General features: G+C 40.3%; 4 protein-coding genes across 8 annotated transcripts in view; 2 read left to right on the forward strand and 2 right to left on the reverse strand.

The window, feature by feature from the left end:
* LOC126603056 (uncharacterized) overlaps positions 1 to 17646 on the reverse strand; it is a 40181-nt gene extending 22535 nt beyond the window's left edge. Inside the window, exons 1-2 of one of the 2 annotated variants that reach the window (XM_050269818.1) lie at positions 16117 to 17646; positions 14882 to 15898 (exon numbers count right to left, since the gene is read on the reverse strand). In XM_050269818.1, coding sequence (XP_050125775.1) covers positions 14882 to 15140 — 259 coding nt within the window. In that variant the 5' untranslated portion in view covers positions 15141 to 15898; positions 16117 to 17646. Of the gene's footprint in view, positions 1 to 14881 lie in introns of both variants that reach the window. The other variant, XM_050269817.1, reaches the window with a different exon arrangement.
* Positions 365 to 10099, forward strand: LOC126603053 (GPI ethanolamine phosphate transferase 2). Of its 3 annotated transcripts, XM_050269813.1 has the most exons (18): positions 365 to 1205; positions 1889 to 2068; positions 2386 to 2479; positions 2760 to 2804; positions 2931 to 3098; positions 3186 to 3270; positions 3375 to 3481; positions 3813 to 3893; positions 4467 to 4519; positions 4605 to 4707; positions 5257 to 5400; positions 5818 to 5914; positions 7005 to 7230; positions 7322 to 7415; positions 7554 to 8570; positions 8744 to 8836; positions 8951 to 9234; positions 9709 to 10099. In XM_050269813.1, exons 2-18 carry the CDS (start codon positions 1944 to 1946, stop codon positions 9845 to 9847), a joined length of 2955 nt encoding a protein of 984 aa, XP_050125770.1. In that variant the 5' UTR covers positions 365 to 1205; positions 1889 to 1943; the 3' UTR covers positions 9848 to 10099. The 3 variants fall into 3 exon arrangements, with proteins under 3 accessions (XP_050125770.1, XP_050125771.1, XP_050125772.1); XM_050269814.1 differs by lacking the exons at positions 365 to 1205; positions 1889 to 2068 and having other exon boundaries at positions 2387 to 2479; positions 2926 to 3098; XM_050269815.1 differs by lacking the exons at positions 365 to 1205; positions 1889 to 2068; positions 2386 to 2479; positions 2760 to 2804 and having other exon boundaries at positions 2950 to 3098; positions 3178 to 3270.
* LOC126603054 (uncharacterized) lies at positions 10978 to 13914 on the forward strand. 2 transcript variants are annotated; one of them, XR_007616178.1, is made up of 2 exons: positions 10978 to 12329; positions 13678 to 13914. XR_007616178.1 is itself a non-coding variant. In XM_050269816.1 (1 exon), exon 1 carries the CDS (start codon positions 11074 to 11076, stop codon positions 12214 to 12216), a length of 1143 nt encoding a protein of 380 aa, XP_050125773.1. In that variant the 5' UTR covers positions 10978 to 11073; the 3' UTR covers positions 12217 to 12603. The 2 variants fall into 2 exon arrangements, 1 of the variants encoding a protein (XP_050125773.1); XM_050269816.1 differs by lacking the exon at positions 13678 to 13914 and having other exon boundaries at positions 10978 to 12603.
* A 2362-nt stretch (positions 17647 to 20008) lies between the features above and the next one.
* LOC126602911 (feruloyl CoA ortho-hydroxylase F6H1-3-like) lies at positions 20009 to 21549 on the reverse strand. Its single transcript, XM_050269731.1, has 2 exons — positions 21032 to 21549; positions 20009 to 20611 (listed from the first exon to the last, which is right to left on the reverse strand). Exons 1-2 carry the CDS (start codon positions 21547 to 21549, stop codon positions 20038 to 20040), a joined length of 1092 nt encoding a protein of 363 aa, XP_050125688.1. The 3' UTR covers positions 20009 to 20037.
* Between the last annotated feature and the right edge of the window lie 158 nt (positions 21550 to 21707).

Consider the following 21707-nt stretch of genomic DNA (forward strand, 5'->3'; position numbering starts at 1 on the left):
ATTGGAGCTATGGTCCACAAACTAAAAATTTATGAGTCTTGATCCATCAACTTGCCATAATGTGGAGCAATTATCTTTTTGGGTAACCTATTAAAAATTCCATCTAAAATAAAGATTTTATTTTATTTTATTTTAGGGTAAATTATACAAAACTACCTCAACTATTGGGTCAATCACAGTTTCATACCCCATCTTTAAAACATTTCAACGTCATACCTTATCTTTGAATTTATTGCAATGTCATACCTTCTGTCAGTTTGTCTATCAATTCATCTGTTAAATGCTGACGTAGCTTGAGGCGAGGCCCACTTCCTATTAAAAAAATTAATTAAATATTAAAAACTAAGAAATAAAATCATTTAGTAATTTTTTTAAATGGGAAACCCACACCTACAAACCCATCACCCCTTCTTCCCATCCACCTGTGTCCCCCCAACCTTCCCTCACCACCAAAACCAGAACCCCACCACCGCCCTCTCATCCTCCATCTCCACCTCCCTCCCATGGCACTCCTCCCCCTCCCCCTCCTCCTACACACCCATCACCCTCACCAAATTAATCCGTGTAACCAATTTCAAACAAAATACCCCAATTCCATCCAAGCCTTAACCCTAAATTTCAAATTCTTAGCACTAATCATCCCCACAACAATGTCCACAACACCACCACCGCTGTCTCCCACGGCTTCAGTCTCCACCACCACCGCCTTTGCCCACGGTCTCAGTCTCCTCCTCGTCCCCAGTCCTAAATTTCGAATTCTCCTATTTCGGAGAAAGCTTCGACCTTTGCTCAATGGTTTGTGGGTTTTGGGTCAGATGACGGGAGGCAGCTGTGCTTAGGTTCTGGGGTCAAAAGAGAGCGAGTTCGATCGGGTTTTCAGGGTTTTGGTTTGGGGTTTAAGAGAGGAGGCGGGGACGATTGGGTTTGGGGTATGTGAGTATGAGTTGGATATGAGTGGGTTGAAAACAAAGTTGAAGTTGGGGCTTTTTTTACAGCGGATCTATGAGAGCCCGCTACCGATCTACCGATATTGATGACCATGGTGACTTTCTGCGGCGGTGAGCTGACGGAAAGTGATGGTGGTGGGAACGGAAGGGAAGATATTCATGAGGTTTTGATGGTTCGGTTGAAGGCTTGGGAGAGGAGGGGTGGAGGAAGGGTGGGATGCGAGAAAGAAGATGTGGGTGGACAGGAGTTGCAAAGAGGTGAGGGGAAGGAAGGGCATCTGGGTGTGGGTTTGGTTTGGTTTTTTATTTTTAATATTTAGTTAATTTTATAATCTAGTTGGAATTGAAATTGAGCCCCCATCTCAAACTACCTCATCATTTAACATCATTTAACAGGGAGATTGACAGAAAACCTAACAGGTGTTTGATATTGTAACAAATTTGTAAGATATGGTATGACATTGAAATGTTTTAAAGATGGGGCATGAAATTGTGATTGGTCTAATAGTTAAGGTAATTTTATATAATTTATCGTTTATTTTATTATTATTTTTTTATTATAATCTAAAATAAAGAGTTTAAAGAAGCAAAAAATGAATAAAAATTCTAAATTAGTCAAAAGGCGATTGCTTCACGTTAAAACAAGTACCAATACTCACGATTTTTTTAGTTTAGGTAATAAAAATTGAGATATTATATTCACACACTTTAAATTACTTCTTCCACATTTTTTTTAATTTTTTAATATTTTTTACACACCTCTAACACTTGATAGAAAAATATTTAAAAATTAAAAAGATGTGGGATAAGTAATTTGGGATGTATGATTATGTGAGTATAATTTCCCATAAAAATTCTATGAAGCTGAAGTTGAGAGGACATTTCTCAAATTACTTTCTATTATAATATTAAAGTGTGTTTTATTGGATCCAAAATTGTAGGTTTGTTCGATAGTATCGTTCCAAAGTTTGAATCCAGGGTTTAGGGTTCGTGAAAATGCCATGGCTAACGTGCACGAAGCTGACGCTTTTCACCATAGCTGGAGTTGCGATTCAAATGGTTGGCCTCTCCATCTTCGTCTTCGGCTTCTTCCCCGTCAAACCAACCCTTCCCGGACACAGGTACTCTGCATTTTCTTAGAATAATACCAACGAATTTATATATTCTTTTATAGAGCGTTAGTGTTAGTGGGTTAGACAATTAGTTGCTAGGGGAGGGAATTGGTGGGGATCGAACACGCACCAAGGTGCATAAGCATGATTGCTTTTTGCCGCGGTAAAGCGCCATCTCCTACCAACGAATGTATACATTGATAGCTTGAAACAGAAACAAATCAAAGAAAACAAATTGCAGAATTTTTTAGTCTTATATGCTCCGAGTTTGTTATAAATTGTCTGAGTTTATGTTGAATTGGGGTTCATTTCACTGATACTGCCAGTGGTTCGGAGAGTTTTCGAGCACCGCAGTGCGATTTGGTACGAAATGAGAGTGAGACTGATCTGCATCCCCATCAGCTCAGGTCACTATATAAGGTACATGTTTCTTTCATGCTATTTTTGGGTTGGCAGCTTTTAATTTCACTCACGTCTAGTTTCGAGAAATTCGTCAGTCTTGCTCTTAGTGTGCACTTGCATTGGTCGGTATTTAGTATGTTTAGTTAGCTTCTGAATTGTTAGTTTAGGTGCCAACGAGGTAGTGAGGAATTCAATGGGGTCCAGGGCCATCCGTTTCCGGATAATATGTTTTCAATTTTGTTGAGATTTTGGGATTTTGACATAACGTGCACAATCCTGTGTTCTTTTGGAAATGTAGGAACTATCAGGAATGCCGCCTGCATTTGACCGACTAATACTAATGGTATGTCTAATTTGTCTCTGTAAACCATACCTGTCAAGGTTTTTGTGGTGGTTTGATGTGTTGGTTGTAAAAGATGTTATCTTGAGGATAAGATTTGGTTTGTCCTTTACAATCATGCCAGTTTAGGTTATTGATGGTCTTCCAGCAGAACTCGTGCTCGGCAAGGATGGTAAGCCTCCAAGCAAGGCGTTAATGGAAGCTATGCCATATACTCGGTCACTGCTTGCAAATGGAATGGCAATTGGGTTCCATGCAAAGGCTGCACCTCCAACTGTTACAATGCCTCGTTTGAAGGTTATCTCCATCACAATATTTTGAATATGCAGACAAACATTCTTGTATACGTCTTCTTTCTCATCACCCTTTGGTATAGGATTGCAGGCTATGGTTTCTGGAGCAATAGGGGGATTCCTGGATGTGGCTATGAATTTTAACACACAAGCTATGTTAGATGACAATCTTCTCGGTTGGTTAATAGATTGATCTTTAATGCTGTCATAGTTCAGTAAGTGTCTTGTTATGAAGACTGTCTTGATTTTCAATTTACATGTTCACTTGTTTGCCTCGCAGGCCAGTTTTTCAAGATTGGTTGGAAAATGGTGATGCTTGGTGATGAAACATGGCTTAAGTTGTTTCCCGGATTATTTTTGAGGCATGATGGAGTCAGCAGTTTCTTTGTAAGTGTGAATTTACATCACCAACTTGTTACATGCAAAGGCATATGGTGATCATTGATTAAACTTGCATATTCAGTTTTTGAATGCTAATGGAGTGAATGTTTGCGTAAGGTATCCTATTTGTGAAAGCTTGGCTCTTTTACATGATCTATTAGGCCATTGCCATTTTTGGTTCGCCAGTTTTCATCCAAATTTTCACTTTCAGAGTGTTAATTAATCTTGTGCTTGATCTTACTGCATTCTTGGAGAAGTCAAATTGGTTATTTTGTATCTGGGTTTGTAATGAAGATTGTAATATTTGCTTACTTGCAACATGCCCATTGTTCTATAGGTTAAAGATACTGTACACGTGGATCAAAATGTTTCTCGACATCTGGGTTATGAACTTAGCAGAGATGACTGGGATTTTCTGGTTAGTCTCAGTTACTAGACAATGTTGTCCTGCACTCCTAGCATACCTTATGAGCAACAGTATGATAATTATTGTTGTAAAGAATATTTGTAGAGGTCGCACTTGGTGCGATGGCAAGTGCCTTCGCCCATGAGCGGTAGGTCTCGGGTTCGAGACTTGGGAGCAGCCTCTCCATAAATGGGGGTAAGGCTAGCCGACATTCACCTCTCCCAGACCCTGTGTAAAGCGGGAGCCTTGTGCACTGGGTACGACCTTTTTAAAGAATATTTGTACTCTTACTTTGCCAATTTGATAACTATCCCAGCATTTTTGTGGGTTTCACTCACAAACTGATTTTACAGGGTAGTTCCAAGTTTGTTTTATAGAAATATTTGAAGTAGTACTTCCATTATGATGAAAAAATCCTACTGTGAATGTATACGATTTAGATTGATCATCACTATTACTCTTTGGAAAAGTCAAAGTATCCACGTACATGCATTGTGTTGATTTAAAATAATATTGAATGATAAATTTGGTTTCTGCTTGGAGGCATTGCTTCATTTTTCACTTTTAACTGAACCTGCATTTCAGATTCTCCACTATTTGGGCTTAGATCATGTTGGACATATTGGTGGGCGCAACAGGTGTTCCACTTTCCTAATTTCTGTTGAATTTTCATTTGTTTGATTCAACGATCTTATTTTTTGTACATTTGTTTGATCATTTCAGTGCCTTGATGGCCCCAAAACTTCGAGAGATGGATGAGGTGGTGAAGATGATTCATATGAATAGTATACTAAATCAAAAGAATGATGAAGGACAGACACTCTTGGTTTGTCATTTCTCTTTTTCTAATTCTTCTTGTTGACCATAGATTCTTAATCATATCTCATGAATCTACAGTTGTTGATCATGGGTTTTTCATGTAGGGAGCAATAACTGATCAGCATTTTACCTACCTTGTTTTGAAAAATCCCCAGAACTGGCATAAATTAAGAAAAGAAAACGAAGCTTAACACAGAAGAGTAAATGTAACATGCATTCCTAGCTGTAGGGGTTCTTAAGCTGTTTTTTTTATTTTTTGGATTTAATTTTGAGGCACCGGTTGTATCATGTAAAACAGCTGTTAATGTGTAAAACTGTTGTACATAAATACATGACATGCTCACTACCATTGATTGGTACAATGTTTTGTTTACATTCCATGCCAGTTTTCTCTACTTTCTTTATTTTGGCGGGGATAGAGAAAGCTATATCTTATAATTATTGTCTCTTTTGGCAATGTGAGGTTTTAAGGTGTTGTAGATTCTATATTGTCAGAAGCCTTTTAAAGAGCTGGAACTAATAATCACATCTTTCTATATCGTGATTTCTTATCTAGGTTGTGGTAAGTGACCATGGCATGACTGAGAGTGGTAATCACGGAGGGTCCTCCTATGAAGAAACTGACTCCTTAGCTCTTTTTATTGGCGTGAAAAATAACATCTCTGATGACTTCTTGTCCACCCATAACATTATTCACCAGGTAATTTATATATTGAATTGTCTGTTTACAGTGTTCTATGATTATTTGAATCGAAATGGGCTTCCTCAGATTCCATTAAAGTGCAAGATGATTAAACTTTAATTCGCTGCCCTAGAGAATTTGGCCCAGAGTATAAGACCAATGTAATTCTTGTAACTCAAATTTATAATTAACCAATGGGAGCTGTTAAAGACACTCCAAAAAATTTACCCTGCACTCCAAACATATAGAAATATAAGAGTGAAATAACACTTGGGAGGACTGCAGGATAACTTTTTTGGAGTGCCTTTAACAGCCCCCTTCACCACATAGAGCCTAGAGATGGTTATTGTATCCTCTTCTGGTAGGTGATTTCTTATGTCTTCATCTCTTTTATGAAACTTAATTCATCTATGACCTGCAATTCTTGTGGTTCAGGTTGACATTGCACCAACATTAGCTCTTCTATTTGGTGTTCCAATTCCAAAAAACAACGTTGGTGTTCTGATTGCTGAAATTTTTGGGTATTTGTCTGGTTAGCTCTCTGTCTCTCTCTCCACACACATCTTAAGATTGATGAAGTCCAATTCTAATAGGATCCCTTTTGATAAGAACTAAAAGAGGCATTGTTGTGGTCCAATGATCCAAACTGTCTAATTTCTTTAACCCTGTTTAAGAATCTTTCATGATTAAGATCAATAAAATCAGAAGTTGTTTGACTAGTTGATTATCGTCATGAACATTTTATTATGTATAGGAGACACTGTATGTTAGATGATTAAGTGGTTTTTGTTGTGGGAACGATCCTCAAATGTTAACCTAACAAATGGACTGTTTGGATCATTGGATCCCTCTTTATAATTTTTGTATGTCACCATGTCTGAGTAATTTATACAATCTGTGTTATAGTTTGACTATGTGTCTGCACTTGTTAATCATTATTCTTGGGTTGGTTGTAAGAGGTGTTGAAAGAATGATATTTGGATAATTTAAACAATAAAATTAAAATATTTCTTTAAGTATTCAGAGGATCAAACACTATGATACTGTTACAGCATCCCATTTTCCCTTGGTATGAATTAATGTTTTAGTGTTCACTTAAAATATCTGTTACGGTTTCAGGGATGCTATTTAAATTGATTTGCTGTTGTCTCTTTATGCTCAATGACATTTGGATGCCTTCTTGGCTGATTATGCACAACAAATCAGCCAATTGACTTGTAATGATACTCCATTTGATTATATGGAGGCAGTTAGTGTTAGATTTTGGTTACAGCCCTTTTTGTAAGACATCCATAAGAACCTTTTAACTGGAAAGACAATAAAGGTAAATTTGAGTAAACTTGAAACAAGTGGAAGTTTGGGCAACAAAATTTTCCTTTTCTCTCAGTTTATTTATGTATGTAAATATGAATTCTCTTATTGCCTTGCAACAAAAATAATTTAATTTGTTTTTTGACAAATATATGTGGATGATTATAATTGTTGCTTTGAACATATGAATTTTATAATCTATGGATCCCTATTTTAGTAGATAAATTATTGACTCTCACACTGAGTTGCAGCAAACTACTACAAAATTGTGTGATTTTCTGATGTTGTTTCCTCGTCTTTGGTGAGTAAAGAAGACCAACAGATGAAGGCACTGGAGTTGAATTCCTGGCAATTACTTAGATTATTGCAAGCACAAATACCTGGTTTATCATGTCGAAATTACCCACGTGATGGCTTAAGGGATGATCAAGACTTCAGAATAGCTAAGTGCTCTGGGAGCATGGAAGCGATGTTTTGCTGCCTATATACAAATGCTGCACTTCTCCAAAAGTCCTGGATGTCTAAGGAAATCTCCAGGTGATACATAATACCATCTGTTTTTGTAATCATCAGAAAAATCCATCAAGTAACGCCTCTAATTCCAGTCTTGCTGGGTAAATGTAAATAGGTCTAACAGTAGGGAAGACTACACTAGCATGGTTGTAGCATACTATGAGTTTCTCAGAACTGCAAGTGAGTGGTTGTCACACAGAGCGACTGATGTATGTATCTGTCTCCCTTGTAAATCTGAATAGATATTCTGATTGTTTTTTATGGACAGAGTTTTAACTGTTTCATTCTGTAAGTCTTAGTTTCTTTCACACAACTTTTTTTTACTGACAATTTTTTTTAAATTCTAGAAACCTGTCAGACTACTTACTGTCGGAATTGCTGCAATGCTCCTATCTTGTCTGATATTATTAAGCCTTCTATTTCATACATGCAAAGAAGTCTACCTTAGAGAGCAGTCCCTTTTTGACTTAGAGAGCATCAAGCAGACCTGGTATTTAGACGAGACTTTTGTATTAGGCGTAGTAATGATTCTCATTGTAAGTATGGCATCAAGTTCTATGGTAGAAGAAGAGCAATATATTTGGCATTTTGTGGCTTCCACATTGAATTTGCTATTATTGCGTAAAACAATAAAATGTCCTACAGGGGCAGGAGCACAAGATCTCCATAGTTCATCCAAGGGAAAAAACAAAATAAGTTTTTGTCGATTGAGTTCCATCTCTGTGGTTCTTATTTCTGGAAGGATATTGAGAGGCTGGCACCAAGGAGGTGTGAATTGGACTAATCTTCCTGACATTTCAAAGTGGCTTGAGCAGGCTGGGACTGATAATGTAAAATCAATTCAGCTAGTCTCATGCCTTCTAGTAATGAGCTTAAGCTTATGTGTTCTTTTTCTATTTGGATTCAACATGAAATTTGTTCTGGTGATTGGATTCAGCTTTCTTATGTCTGGATTGCTGGTTTTGCAACATTTTGTTAAACATCAAGATGGTATGTTTGCGTCATCGAGTTGCAGTACAACAACATTGGTACAAATAATTTATGCAATTATGGGTATTTCCACATTTGGGACTGTTGTAGCCTTACCATGGTTCGTACGTTTCTCAACATCTGAGATGGGCTTGAGTCATGATTTGTACATGTCAACTTCTGTTCCCAATGAAGTTCAAAATATCATGCTGCTGGTGAAATTAAGAGAATCTCTGTATCTAGTTGGGTGGGAATACATCTCTTTCTGGTGTCTTCTGCAGCTGCTGCTTCAACAAACAATTAACTCAATGACTATAGTGTTGCTACTTGTGCAAATTTTGGCCAGCATGTTGTATTTTTCTTATAGTGGCCTGCATCAGAAGCAATGGGTTGAGGTCAGTTTCAATAACCTCTTGTTTTGAGTTAAAACTGATTTCAGTCTTGTGTTGAAGTCAATGTAATTATAGACCGGTCCAGTCACTAAATGCAATTATGTTGTACAGTTATTTATTCCCTAAGCTTGATTTATTTCACGCACTAATACTTCATTTTACATTTGTTCTTGTAGATTGCTGCATTGTACTTTTTGGGAATGGCCGGCCATTTTGCTCTGGGTAACAGCAATTCACTAGCTACTATTGATGTTGCCGGAGCTTTTATGGTACATCTTTACCCTGACATGGTTTATATTATATGCAGAAAAAAAAAAAAAGTATTTTTGGGGTACAGTTGCAGTATTTTTGAGGTCTAATTTTGATCGTTTACTCGTTGCTAGGGAATCTCAAATCACTCGACAGTACTTTCTGGAATTTTAATGTTCATTATCACCTATGCATCCCCAATGTTATTTATCCTTAGCATGGTGATGTATGTCTCTGTGAAGGACACAAGCTGTCTCCCATCTCTCGTGAATGCAGATTCCACACAACTCCTCAAACTGATGCTTGGCTTCCCTTGTCTGGTTCCGCTGGGGTTGAACTCCATTTTGCTAACAGCATACACCATCGTATTGCTGATAATGAGGAACCATCTTTTTGTTTGGAGCGTCTTTTCCCCAAAGTAAGTCTCACTGAAATAAGAGCTTGTATTAGTTTCAACTGATTGTTATAAAAAAATTTCTGTGATCATCTATATATTCTACTAGTGAACTCCTTGGTAAGATGTTGGAAAATATATATGACACCAATTTATATAGGGCAACGGTGAACATCTGTAAGAGAAGAATGACTGGAGAAAAATAAAGAACTTAAAACAAGAGTCATCTGTCAAGAAGTGTGAAACTCTTACAATAAGACCTTATCCATGCAATCCACATGATAACATACAATGAGAGTTGTAACCGGAAAAAAAAAATATTCGGTGACCAAAGATAAATAAAAATCAATCCCTAAATTCTATTTGTATGTGACGTACTAATTTAAGATAAAACCGCTATCTAAGCTTATGTTTACTTGTAAAGTACATATTAGTTTTCCTTGCATCCGCTGCCGAAGACATTTCGATAGCTAAATTGTGTACACATCCATTTTCCAGGTACATTTATGTTTGTACCACAACTATATGCGTCTACATGGGTGTATCTGTAGTAGCTACAACAGTGACATATACTTACTGGGTGCTGGGGTTGAGGAAAAAGATGCTATCTAAGCTTGGCCATCACCATTTAAGATAGAGCTCGACTGCGAGAGTAATGCTAGTTTTGTTGGCGGTAAACCAACAACATAGACAGATCATTCTTTTATATTTTGTTATCTTCCGCCAGAAGTTTTTTGTAGAGTTACCGAAACAGCAGAAATACGGGCTGATTAAAGTGTTGCTTTTTGGGTTAATTTTGTGTTGCAATAACAATTTTGATACAAGTTAAACTTAGAGGGGTAAGACCTTTTATAAAATCATTTCCAATACAAAGCAAACTGTTTCTTAATTTTTCTTTTTTTTCTTTAGGTCTTCCGCAGGTTCTCACTTTTTTATTTTTATTTATTTATTTTTGTTTTACTTTATTTTTAGCAGGAAGAAACAAACAATTTCTACTACCTTGGAAACCCCTTCAACACGTTATCTGTCTGCCCTGTCTACCTGTTGTACTTAATAAATTAAATTTAAAGGGCACCAGGTTTCTGCCATACAAATAGTAAATACAATCAGTGGCAGCTTCCCTCCACTCTCATGCTGCTTCCAATCCAACTTTTATTGGAGAAGGTGCTCCAATGCATCCGATATTTCTGACGTTTTAGACGTTATATATTTTGTATAAGCACACAAAAATTAAGATTTAACAGTTAAAATGTTCAAGATATGGATTTAGGCTTTGTCCTATCATTTTAGAGCAGCATACAACTGTTACATGATCCGTTTTTAACATATCATTATGCCATCGTTTTGTCATTGATATGTATTAATACATTCGTAAAGGCATATAATTGATATGTTGTTGTTCATATTTAATTTCGATCATTTCAACAACCACTCGTCAAAATTTTAGCCAATTACTTTGGACTGACTTACTGGGGTCAGATGATACAGTCAATACCATTGAAAATTTTGAAACCCTCTGCGCCTCCGTACCATCTGATCTTCTGATTAAGCCCAGACCGCACCAACTGCACCAAAAAGCACGAGAAGTTTGTGCCCCAAGCAACAGCCACGTCTCTCTCCCTGCCTGCCACCTGTAATGCTACGCATTACTCCTCTAAATGACCAAAATACCCTCACAAATTCCTGCCCAAAACCGGCAAATTTCCTCAAAACGTCATGCCCTTTTATGTCCATCAAAATCGTCCTCTTTAAAACGTGATTCCCTCTCTCCCCCTCTGAATATCCTCCTCACTCCACTCCGCTTCTCTCCCACAAAAAAAGCACAAAATCCCTGAAAAATCAGAGAACCAAACACAACAAAAAATGGAACATGCAAAATGCAGCAGCGGCAGCGGGTCGTCCAAGGCCCAAACACTTCTCAACCGCTCTGCCCATTGCCTCAGCCGCCGAGATTTCTCTACTTGCCGCAAGCTCGCTCTTCAAGCTCGAGAATCCGACCCCTACAACTCCGCCCCCGACCAAATCCTTGCCGTTGCCGACGTTCTGCTCGCCGCCAACCGCCAAAACCCACCTGACTGGTACTCCGTTCTTCAAATACCCCGACCCGGACCCGCAAACCCGACTCTCATCCGGACCCAGTTCGAGAAACTCAGCACCCTCTTGGAACCCGGCAAGAACCGGTTCGCTTTCTCTCAGGAGGCCATGTGGCTCATCAAGAAAGCCTGGTCCGTACTATCGGACCCGGAGAAGAAAACCCATTTCGAAAACGGGTCTGAGGAAGGGAAAGAAAGCGGAAAACAGAGAGAGGAGAGGGGAGGAATTGTGGGTAATGGGAAAAATGGCGGAGGGTATAATGGGGGAAAGACATTCTGGACTGTGTGTCCGTACTGCTATTATATGTTTGAGTACGAGAAGGTGTATGCAGATTGTTGCTTGAGGTGCCAGAATTGCAGGAAAGGTTTCCATGGAGTGGCGATAAAGCCGCCGTCAGGGGATGTGATAGTGGAGGGACAGGAGCAGTACAGTTTCTGTTTTGGCTACTTTCAAATGGGGTATATGGACCCGAATTCGAAGATGGAATCGGAGGTAGTTGACAAGAAAGACGAGAATGTGGTGGTGATATCCGATGATGATTCCGATGAGGACGATTTCGGTGATGGTAATGTGGGTTTTGAGGGAATGCATGAGGAAGTGGTGAGGAGTGGGAGTCATGGAGCTGAAGGGAAGACGCCGGTGAAGAGGGTGAAGATTCCGGCTGGGCGGATAAAGAGCACGAAATCAAAGTCCGTGGCGAGGAATACGAAGAAGATAATGGGGAATGGGATGAGGAGTAGGAGGATTGAGTTGGAGGATGTTGAGAGACTGAAATGTGAGGACATGGAGGTTGAAGAGGGAAATGGAGTTGGTGAGGGAGAGGGGGGTAGTGGGAGTGGTGGAACGGGAGGGATAGAGTTTTTTGAAGGAGAAGATGATATCTTTGTTGGAATTGGGGATAGTCCCATATGAAAGGAATGCACGGCTTTTCGGGGTCGTTGAAGGAAGCTTTCTGAATGGTTGAGGTAGCTAGTGGAAGGGTTTTCACAGTTGAAAGGAGACTGGATGATGACTCAATGAACCAGGTGATTTCATATCAAATCTGAAAATTAGATGAGTAGTTTATTTTGGTAAATTTAACCGACTTTTATCTTGTAAAAATGAAAAGTAAAGCAGAGGTTCTGCTACATCTCTTTGCTTTCGGTATAGTGCATCTGTGCTAGTGACTGACAGAGTGCATGCCTGTTCTACTTCTTTCTGACTGTGGTTAGTTTTGTGGAAGAACAGATGGGGCTTAATGAATTTGTGGACCGAAATTAACCTTATTATAAATCCTAGATTGACTCTCTTTTATCGGTTCATGCTTTGTTTAAACTTTGAAAAATGCTTTCTGTGAATGTTAATGAACAGTTATATGCTGCTCTGCTTGAGACTTCAAAATGTTTCAGTGAGTTATTGAACTTAGATTCTTAGAATGTTGGTTATCGCTCCGTTTTTCAGGGGCTCGATATCATCTATATTGTACCAATGTTATTACAAGTTGACAGCTTAGTAGTAATACGGAAGTTCTCCCTGTTCAATGTTCCTTTTCCCTTCTGGATTGGAGGATATCGAACTTTCACAAGTCTTCACTTGTTATTTTCCGCATTCTAGAAGAAAATGTGGTATAGCTATTACGGTTAATATTGTGGTAACAGATGAAATGAAAAAAAATGGATGGAGGTTTTCCTTGCTTCATATCCCTTCTTATTTCACAATTGAGCTGGTCTGTCTTATCAGTTCATACATCCTTTTATGGCAGGTCTGTCTAAGAAGTGTCCAGGCTACAATCATCCTTCTGAGCTTATTGTGTTGTTTAAGCTATATTATGTATATCCTTATGAGTGTCTCTTATTTTTCCTCACTTTAGCGTATGCTTCATACGAACCAACTTGGTTGTAGGACACATCATTTCTAAGTATAATCTTCAGGACTTTAGCGATCGTGATGAAGCACCTAGATTTTAATGTCAGTGAGAAAAGATGACTAGTTGCAGGTTCAACTTTTGTTGTTGTTACATTGTAACTTATCCCACATCAATGTTTTTATTTACATTGGAAAATGCTTTTCTATCTGATTTAGATGAAAGCAAGTTAAGCAACTTACATGACCACTAATATTAACCTCCCAGTATGAAACATATTTTGAAGCTTTTGTATTGTATTCAAAAGTTATAAAGCACTCTTGTACATGTTAATTATTTTATATTCGTATATACATAATTGAGTATGAGATGGTGTTGTTCAAGAAAAACAATAGCAATGGTGTTAACAATGTTAATGTACTGTATGGCTACTGCATTGTGTCTTCATTCCTACTGCTACTGCCCATGATTTGTGTATGCAAACTGTTATATTAGTCACTGATATGACATGCATATTTAAATGATTGCAGCTTTCTATAATCGTATGTTTCAATACAATTATAATGGCGGCCGATCCTGGACTGGACTTGGAAAGTCAGTTTGATAAGTGTTTATTCTTGTTGGATGTGACTAATGTAGTTAGCCTGTTAAGAAGTTTAAGATATCTCCAAGATGAATTAGACAGAAATCTGTATATCGCATTGACAAAATTTGAAGAGTATAAGTTCTTTGAATTAGAATTCGATTTGGGTTTTTCTAGGTTGGGAATTAGGAATGAGGATATCCGGGGTAAAGTAGGAGTAGCCGAAATTGAAGGAAAGATGAGAGAAAATCGGTTACGGTGGTTTGGACATGTGCAAAGAAGGCCTACTGACGTTCCGATTAGAAGATGCGACTATGGGACAGAGGTTCAGGGCCGAAGGGGTAGAGGAAGACCTAGGAAAACTTTGGAAGAGACTCTAAGAAAAGACTTAGAGTACTTGGATCTAACGAAGGACATGACACAGGATCGAGCACAATGGCGTTCTAAGATTCATATAGCCGATCCCACTCAGTGACTTGGATTTTCCAAGTCTCCAACCGAGAAGTTTTCCTCACTCGGGAAATTAAGGGAACACTACCCCAACCTACATGCTCCACTCAGAAAGCTTCAACATACAAGCTTTAACAAAAGAAAATTCAAAGAACTTAGCGAAGAAGGCTTTGGTGTATTTAACACAATACGTTGAAATGAAGGAAAGCTTATTTATTGATATCCCCAATAAGCTACAAATATGTACATATACATGAGTCAAAATAAGCACACAAGAGGGAGCCTTCACAAAGGTTGCTTAGGAGAAGTCTCAGCAGTCGGTAGAGCCCCAGAAAGAGAAGGCACCGGAGGGGGATCATTTGGAGCCTCAGTACTGGACAGAACCCTAGAAGGAGGAGGCATCAGAGGTTGATCATTTGGAGCTTCATTACGCGGTACAGCCCCAGAAGACGAAGGCAATAAATGCCTTTGGAACAAACCCACAAATCTCTGATGATCAAGTAAAACCTGACCATCAGTTTCCTTCATCTGGTCAAGCTTCCTCTTCATGTTTGTAGCATAGTCATGTGCGAGCCGGTGCAACTGTTTATTCTCATGCTTGAGCCCTCTAATCTCCTGTTTGAGACTCATCACTTCAGCCGCCAATGATTCAACTTGGCGGGTTCGAGCAAATAGGCGTTGTGCCATATTAGACACAGAACCTGCACACTGAACACTGAGAGCCAGCGAATCCTTAACAGCTAACTCATCAGACCGTTTGGAAAGTAGTCTGTTATCTTTGGGAGTGAGAAGGTTCCTGGCCACCACCGCAGCGGTCATATCATTCTTCATCACGGAATCCCCAACGGTAAAAGGACCAGTAGGGGAGACGAAGGATGGGCGCCATATGTTGTCTGGAGAAGGCGGGGCTGCCTCTTCAACAAGGTTCAAGTCAAAACGACGGTCGGAGGGGCCAGACATTTTCAAAGGTGTTGAAGAGAGAAGAGGTCGGACAAATCAAGATCTTAGAAGTGCAAGAATGAAGCTTCTACTGGTGGAGATTCAAGTGTGCTTTGGAACTTAATGCCAGCCCCTATAAAAATCTGCACTCGACGAAGCTTCAGAAATCGAAGAGGCGCCTGCTCAGAAATCGAAGAGGCGTTTGCTTTCTCAAAAGCTGGGCTGCTTAGAGATCACGAGGGTTGATCTCAGAAATCGAAGAGGCGTTTGCTTTCTCAAAAGTTGGGCTGCTCAAATACCACGAAGGCCGATCTCAAAAATCGAAGAGGCGCTCGCTTTCTCAAAAGCTGGGCTCCCCAGAGACCACGAGGGCCGATCTTAGAAATCGAAGAGGCACCTACTTTTCCAGCCTTTTCCAGCCTTGTCAGCACCTGTCACACGCACACTCAGTTTTGCGGAAATTATGGGCATTCTGTCAAAGACTTCTGGGGAAGTAGAAAACACATGAATCTTACTGTTCAATCACCCACTTCCCATACGCAACAATAGCTCATGGGTACCACAAATAACTTTGCCAAAGTTCTCTGCCAAAGTTGAGCACGTGAAGCTTGCAGCTCCCACTACATCGCTCTGACCAAGAAGGGTAAAAGAATAGCAAAGAAACAGCACTAACAAAGTTTAGACCCATAAATTTTGACGGTCTAGCTACCATATTATTACCCACAAGGGTAAAGGAACAGTACCACTGCTGGATAATTGGAAAGTCCCTGTGTGTCAACCTCTGTGCTTCGTGGCAAGGTAGACTAGCAAACATGCCCAACCTTTACTCACATTCGAGAAAACACTCCCAATAAGATTGCTTGCTCCAAAATCGAAGAGGCACCGTCCTCCGAATCTCGAGAGCCAGACTCCCAACATGACTACTTTCTTAAAAATGGAAGAGAGGGTAAAGGAACAGTACCATTGCTGGATAATTGGAAAGTCCCTGTGTGTCAACCTCTGTGCTTCGTGGCAAGGTAGACTAGCAAACATGCCCAACCTTTACTCACATTCGAGAAAACACTCCCAACAAGATTGCTTGCTCCAAAATCGAAGAGGCACCGCCTTCCGAATCTCGAGAGCCAGACTCCCAACATGATTACTTTCTCAAAAATCGAAGAGACACTGCTCCCCGAATCTCGAGAGCCAGACCCCCAGCATGATTGCTTTCTCAAAAATCGATGAGGCATCGTTCTCCGAATCAATCGAAGAGGCGCTCGCTTTCTCAAAAGCTGGGCTGCTCAGAGACCACGAGGGCCGATCTCAGAAATCGAAGAGGCACCTACTTTTCTAGCCTTGTCAGCACCTGTCACACGCACACTCAGCTTTGCAGAAATTATGGGCATTCTGTCGAAGACTTCTGGTGAAGTAGAAAGCACATGAATCTTACTGTTCAATCACCCACTTCCCACACGCAACAATAGCTCATGGGTACCACAAATAACTTTGCCAAAGTTCTCTGCCAAAGTTGAGCACGTGAAGCTTGCAGCTCCCACTACATCGCTCTGACCAAGAAAGGTAAAAGAATAGCAAAGAAACAGCACTAACAAAAGTTTAGACACATAAATTTTGAAGGTCTAGCTACCATATTATTACCCACAACTGTAAAGGAACAGTACCACTGCTGGATAATTGGAAAGTCCCTGTGTGTCAACCTCTGTGCTTCGTGGCAAGGTAGACTAGCAAACATGCCCAACCTTTACTCACATTCGAGAAAACACTCCCAATAAGATTGCTTGCTCCAAAATCGAAGAGGCACCGTCCTCCGAATCTCGAGAGCCAGACTCCCAACATGACTACTTTCTCAAAATCGAAGAGAGGGTAAAGGAACAGTACCATTGCTGGATAATTGGAAAGTCCCTGTGTGTCAACCTTTGTGCTTCGTGGCAAGGTAGACTAGCAAACATGCCCAACCTTTACTCACATTCGAGACAACACTCCCAACAAGATTGCTTGCTCCAAAATCGAAGAGGCACCGTCCTCCGAATCTCGAGAGCCAGACTCCCAACATGATTACTTCCTCAAAAATCGAAGAGACACTGCTCTCCGAATCTCGAGAGTCATACCCCCATCATGATTGCTTTCTCAAAAATCGAAGAGGCATCGTTCTCCGAATCTCGAGAGCCAGATACCACAGACCACTTTTTCAAAGTGCTCTGACAGAGTTAAAACATGTGAAACAGGCAGCTCCCACTACCGTGCTATGACCAAGCAGGGTAAAGGAATAGCATTACTACTTGTTGTTAGGGAGACTCCTATATATGTCGACCTCCATCCCCAACGGACAGGCAGACCTGCAAAAATGCTCAACCCTTCATCATATCTGAGAGGGCACTCCCAACGAAGCCTTTCGAAATATTCAGCTTTCTTTCCCCCCGATAATACCTCTGCAAACAAGCTATACTAGAGCAAGAATATCTCATATCATCAGGGTTAAAAGCAAGAGTATCCCATATCATGCTTTTTCCCTGTCTTTTCTTTTGGCCTTGTTTTTACCTGCAAGACAAGGAGAAAGAGAGCAATCAGTCAGCACTTGGAATCAAGCTTCCAGCCAGGAACTGACTGCCTGGAACCCCTTACCTGATTACTTACCTGGCATTGCTCTCGAGTACTCATCTTCAACATCTTATGTTTCCAGGGAAGATTCCGCATCTGCTTGAGGAACAGATAGGGCAAGTGCGAAGGATACAAGGAAGCATGTGGAGACAAGCGTAACAGCACACGTGCCGATACATTCATTACTCTGTCAAAAGCAAAAGTATCCCATATCAGCAGGGTGGAACGTACTCTAGATTTGATGGACTTGTTTTGACCCTCAAATTCTTCAGTCGGCCTTATACTCTGGAGGAAACCAGAAAACCCTCCAGCTCAGTTCAAGAATAAGCCTGTGGAAAGTTACTTCTTCAAAAGCAAAAGTATCTCATATCATCTCTTCTCATTTTTCTTCTCTTTATCCTTCATGCTGCTGCAAGATGGGGAGAAGGTGAACAATCAGTCGGAGCTCTGATTGCTTACCTTGTCTGTCACCTCTTTCAGCAGACCCCCTAGCTCGGCGACTTGGGGGACTCCTACTACATGGTTTGTATCGCGCTTGACCAAGCCTGAAACTACAAGTAAGCTTCAAGTGAAATTGATACATTACCTTGTGCATCTCCACCAGTTAAAGATACCACCCCTGGATGGAGGAAGAGTACTTCCAGAGAAGATGCCACATCTACCTATGAGACAGATAAGGCAAGTCAAGACGACACCACACTCCGATACTTAGAAGTTTCGTGATTACGAGATCATTCTCCCACAATATTTCCTAATGTCATTTGTACTAAATCATTCACTTGTACTCACTAAATGAGAGCTTGAACCTATGTACTTGTGTAAACCCTTCACAATTAATGAGAACTCTTCTATTCCGTGGACGTAGCCAATCTGGGTGAACCACGTACATCTTGTGTTTGCTTTCCTATCTCTATCCATTTATATACTTATCCACACTAATGACCGGAGCAATCTAGCGAAGATCACAAAAAGCGATCGTTTTCGCTACCTAGGATCTATCTTGCAAGAGAACGGAGAATTAGATGGAGATCTCAACCATAGAATACGAGCTGGATGGAAAGAGTGCATCCGGCGTGTTGTGTGACCGTCGTAGGCCACTGAAGCTCAAGGGAAAATTTTATAGGACGGCAATAAGGCTAGCGATGTTGTATGGCACAGAATGTTGGGTGGTGAAGCATCAACACGTACACAAAATGGGTGTAGCGGAGATGAGGATGCTTCGTGGGATGTGTGGGCACACGAGAAAGGATAAGATTGGGAATGAGGATATCCGAGGTAAAGTAGGAGTAGCCGAAATTGTAGGAAATATGAGAGAAAATCGGCTCCGGTGATTTTGAACATGTGCAAAGAAGGCCGACTGACGCTCCGGTTCGAAGATGTGACTACGGGACAGAGGTTCAGGGCCGAAGGGGTAGAGGAAGACCTAGGACAACTTTGGAAGAGACTCTAAGAAAAGACTTAGAGTACTTGGATCTAACGGAGGACATGACACAAAACCGAGCGCAATGGCGTTCTAGGATTCATATAGCCGACCCCACTTAGTGGGAAAAGGCTTTGTTGTTGTTGTTGTTGGGAATTGGGTTCTGGATTTTCTGCTAAATGAGTGATTTCCATGTACTGGACACTGCTTGAAAGATAGTAGACAACTTGGAAGTTGTGATATGTTTATCTTCTTCTTTCTTGTTACCTTTTTACTTTGTTGTTTGTTGTTGGTGCTTTGGTGGTTGGGAATTTACGATTCCAACTCGACTAAAAGATGTGATGCGAACGAAGAGGAGAAATATGACTATACCTATACACGCCGAGATGTTACTGGCATTTCGAACTTATCACATGTTGCCATGCGTTTTAACTTCTCCACATGACGTTGCGGAGTGGTCTTGAGGTGTAATTATAGCATGTGTGGTGTTTCTTTTTCGTTCTGTATACTGAGCTCAGGTTATATACATATAATATGAGTTTGTTCAGGGAATTAAAACGTATGCAACCTATTTATATCACGTTTGGAAGTGCTTGACATGATCAGAAAATGAGACTTACAAATTTATCACATTTACTTAAATAACAAATTTAATAAAGATGTTACATCATCGATCACATCTCCTACAAAGATAAGTTCCACGAATGTCACACATACTTAACAAATAGTTTTATTCTTTAATAAGACCTTGATCGCTAAACTTATTCACCCAACATCTTTTACGAAGATAATAAAGTTTCACGAATGTCACGCGTAGTCAACAAATTGTTTTATTCTTTAGCAAGACCTTGATCGCTAAACTTATCCACCCAACAGAGCATTCCACAATGCATGGTAACAACTTCATGCTTTGGCAAAGTCAATTGTACCCTTCCCATCATGAGCCTTGCGGAAGAAATGTCTGACATAGTCAGAGTAGAGAACTTGTTTATACACTGCTTTCTCCCCACTTGCAAGAACTTCCGGCAGCGGAGCGATCAAATCCGACGGCCTTGGGTTGACAAAAATGGGAACCGAAATCCTGTTCTTACATCCATTGGCTGCGACTCGATGCTCGATGCTCTTGTATCGTCCGTTGCTCATTATTTGCAGTGCATCGCCGATGTTGATCACCAACGACCCCTTCACTGGCGGAACATGAACCCAGCTCTCCTTATCGGTTCCGCGGACGTAAAGTCCACCGATGTGGTCTTGGAGGAGAATTGTGAGTGTTGAGACATCGGAGTGACGGCCGACTCCAACCGTGAGCTCAGGGTTTGGACACACCGGGTAGTAGTTAAGGTTAATCCGCTTGGATCCCATTAGAAGATGTTCCTTTTCTTGGTCAAGTTCTTCCACGTTTAGTCTTTTCATTAGCATTTCTAGGATTTGTTTTGTAAGAATGTCGGTCTTCTTCATGTATTCCAGCACTTCAGCCCTACAAGCATGCATGCATATATTAGATCATACGATAATTACATCTGTAAGTACAAGTACATAATTAAGGTGTTAAAAGAGAATAATACATAGGAGAGATTTAAGTGAAATCGTCCTTTCGCCTTATCATGCATGCTAGCATGTCAGGTATAACCATTTCGTGACGGGTATTTGGAAATGAAAAAGATTTAACAAATGACTTGATATGAGCAGATCGATCCACCGTCATGATGATACGATACGACTATTGTACGTACACTAATGATTCTTGACTGAACTAATATAATTATATGTATTACATTAATTCATTGATCATACTAGAGAAAGTATGGTTAACATACACACACACACACACACACACACACACAAATAGTTCTGATTTAATGTTGTGGTGTAAAGAGAAGATACTAGTAGTGCTTACTTGCATGCAGGAGGCCAGAATGCAGAGGCCTCATCCTCGGACACATAGAATAGACTAAGCCAATCTTTCCACTCCAAAGCCTTCTCTGCATGAGGACTAAAGCTCGTTCCAAACCGCACATTTTTTGAGGCCGAATGCTCAACCGAATACTTAGTCTTCTTCTCGGCTGGCAACTCGAAGAAGCGATGAGTTGCTTCCATCACATTCTCAAGCTCTTCAATTGGCACCCCATGATTCACTAGTTGAAAGAACCCCCACTTCTCCGCTGCATTGCAAATTGCTTCTGCAACTTTTGGGTCATCGGAGTTCGACATGTCGATGATGGGAATGTACTCTCCAGGGTTTGTTGTGGCCACAACATTCATAGTAGTAATTCTTTCTTCAAGGGGTTGGATATATTGCTTGGGGAGGGCTTTTAGTCCCATTTCTGAAAGACCCTTTACTCCATGACTTTTGCTTATAACAAAATCAGTGACGCTTGAAGGGTCGGTGATGGTTTGTGCCACAGGTGGATCCATTTCTGTAGGTTGGGAACGGTCCAATGAGGGTTGCAAAAATTAAATCTTCAAAGAGGTCTCTGGCTTGAAGAATTGGTTTGACTATAAAGTGGCAGCAGAGGTATATTTATATTTGAGTTTTATTAATTAACAATGTCTCACCAAATGAGCTAGCAATT

This window comes from Malus sylvestris, chromosome 15, assembly GCF_916048215.2.
Source record: "Malus sylvestris chromosome 15, drMalSylv7.2, whole genome shotgun sequence".
NCBI lineage: Eukaryota > Viridiplantae > Streptophyta > Magnoliopsida > Rosales > Rosaceae > Malus > Malus sylvestris.

Coding starts and splice junctions, on each gene's coding strand:
- LOC126603054 (XM_050269816.1), top strand. CDS start 11,074: ATGGAACATGCAAAATGCAGCAGCGGCAGCGGGTCGTCCAAGGCCCAA.
- LOC126602911 (XM_050269731.1), bottom strand. CDS start 21,549: ATGGATCCACCTGTGGCACAAACCATCACCGACCCTTCAAGCGTCACT. Junction 20,612..21,031: donor TTCTGGCCTCCTGCATGCAA/GTAAGCACTACT, acceptor GCATGCTTGTAG/GGCTGAAGTGCTGGAATACA.
- LOC126603053 (XM_050269813.1), top strand. CDS start 1,944: ATGCCATGGCTAACGTGCACGAAGCTGACGCTTTTCACCATAGCTGGA. Junction 2,069..2,385: donor CCAACCCTTCCCGGACACAG/GTACTCTGCATT, acceptor TGATACTGCCAG/TGGTTCGGAGAGTTTTCGAG. Junction 5,401..5,817: donor CCCATAACATTATTCACCAG/GTAATTTATATA, acceptor CTTGTGGTTCAG/GTTGACATTGCACCAACATT.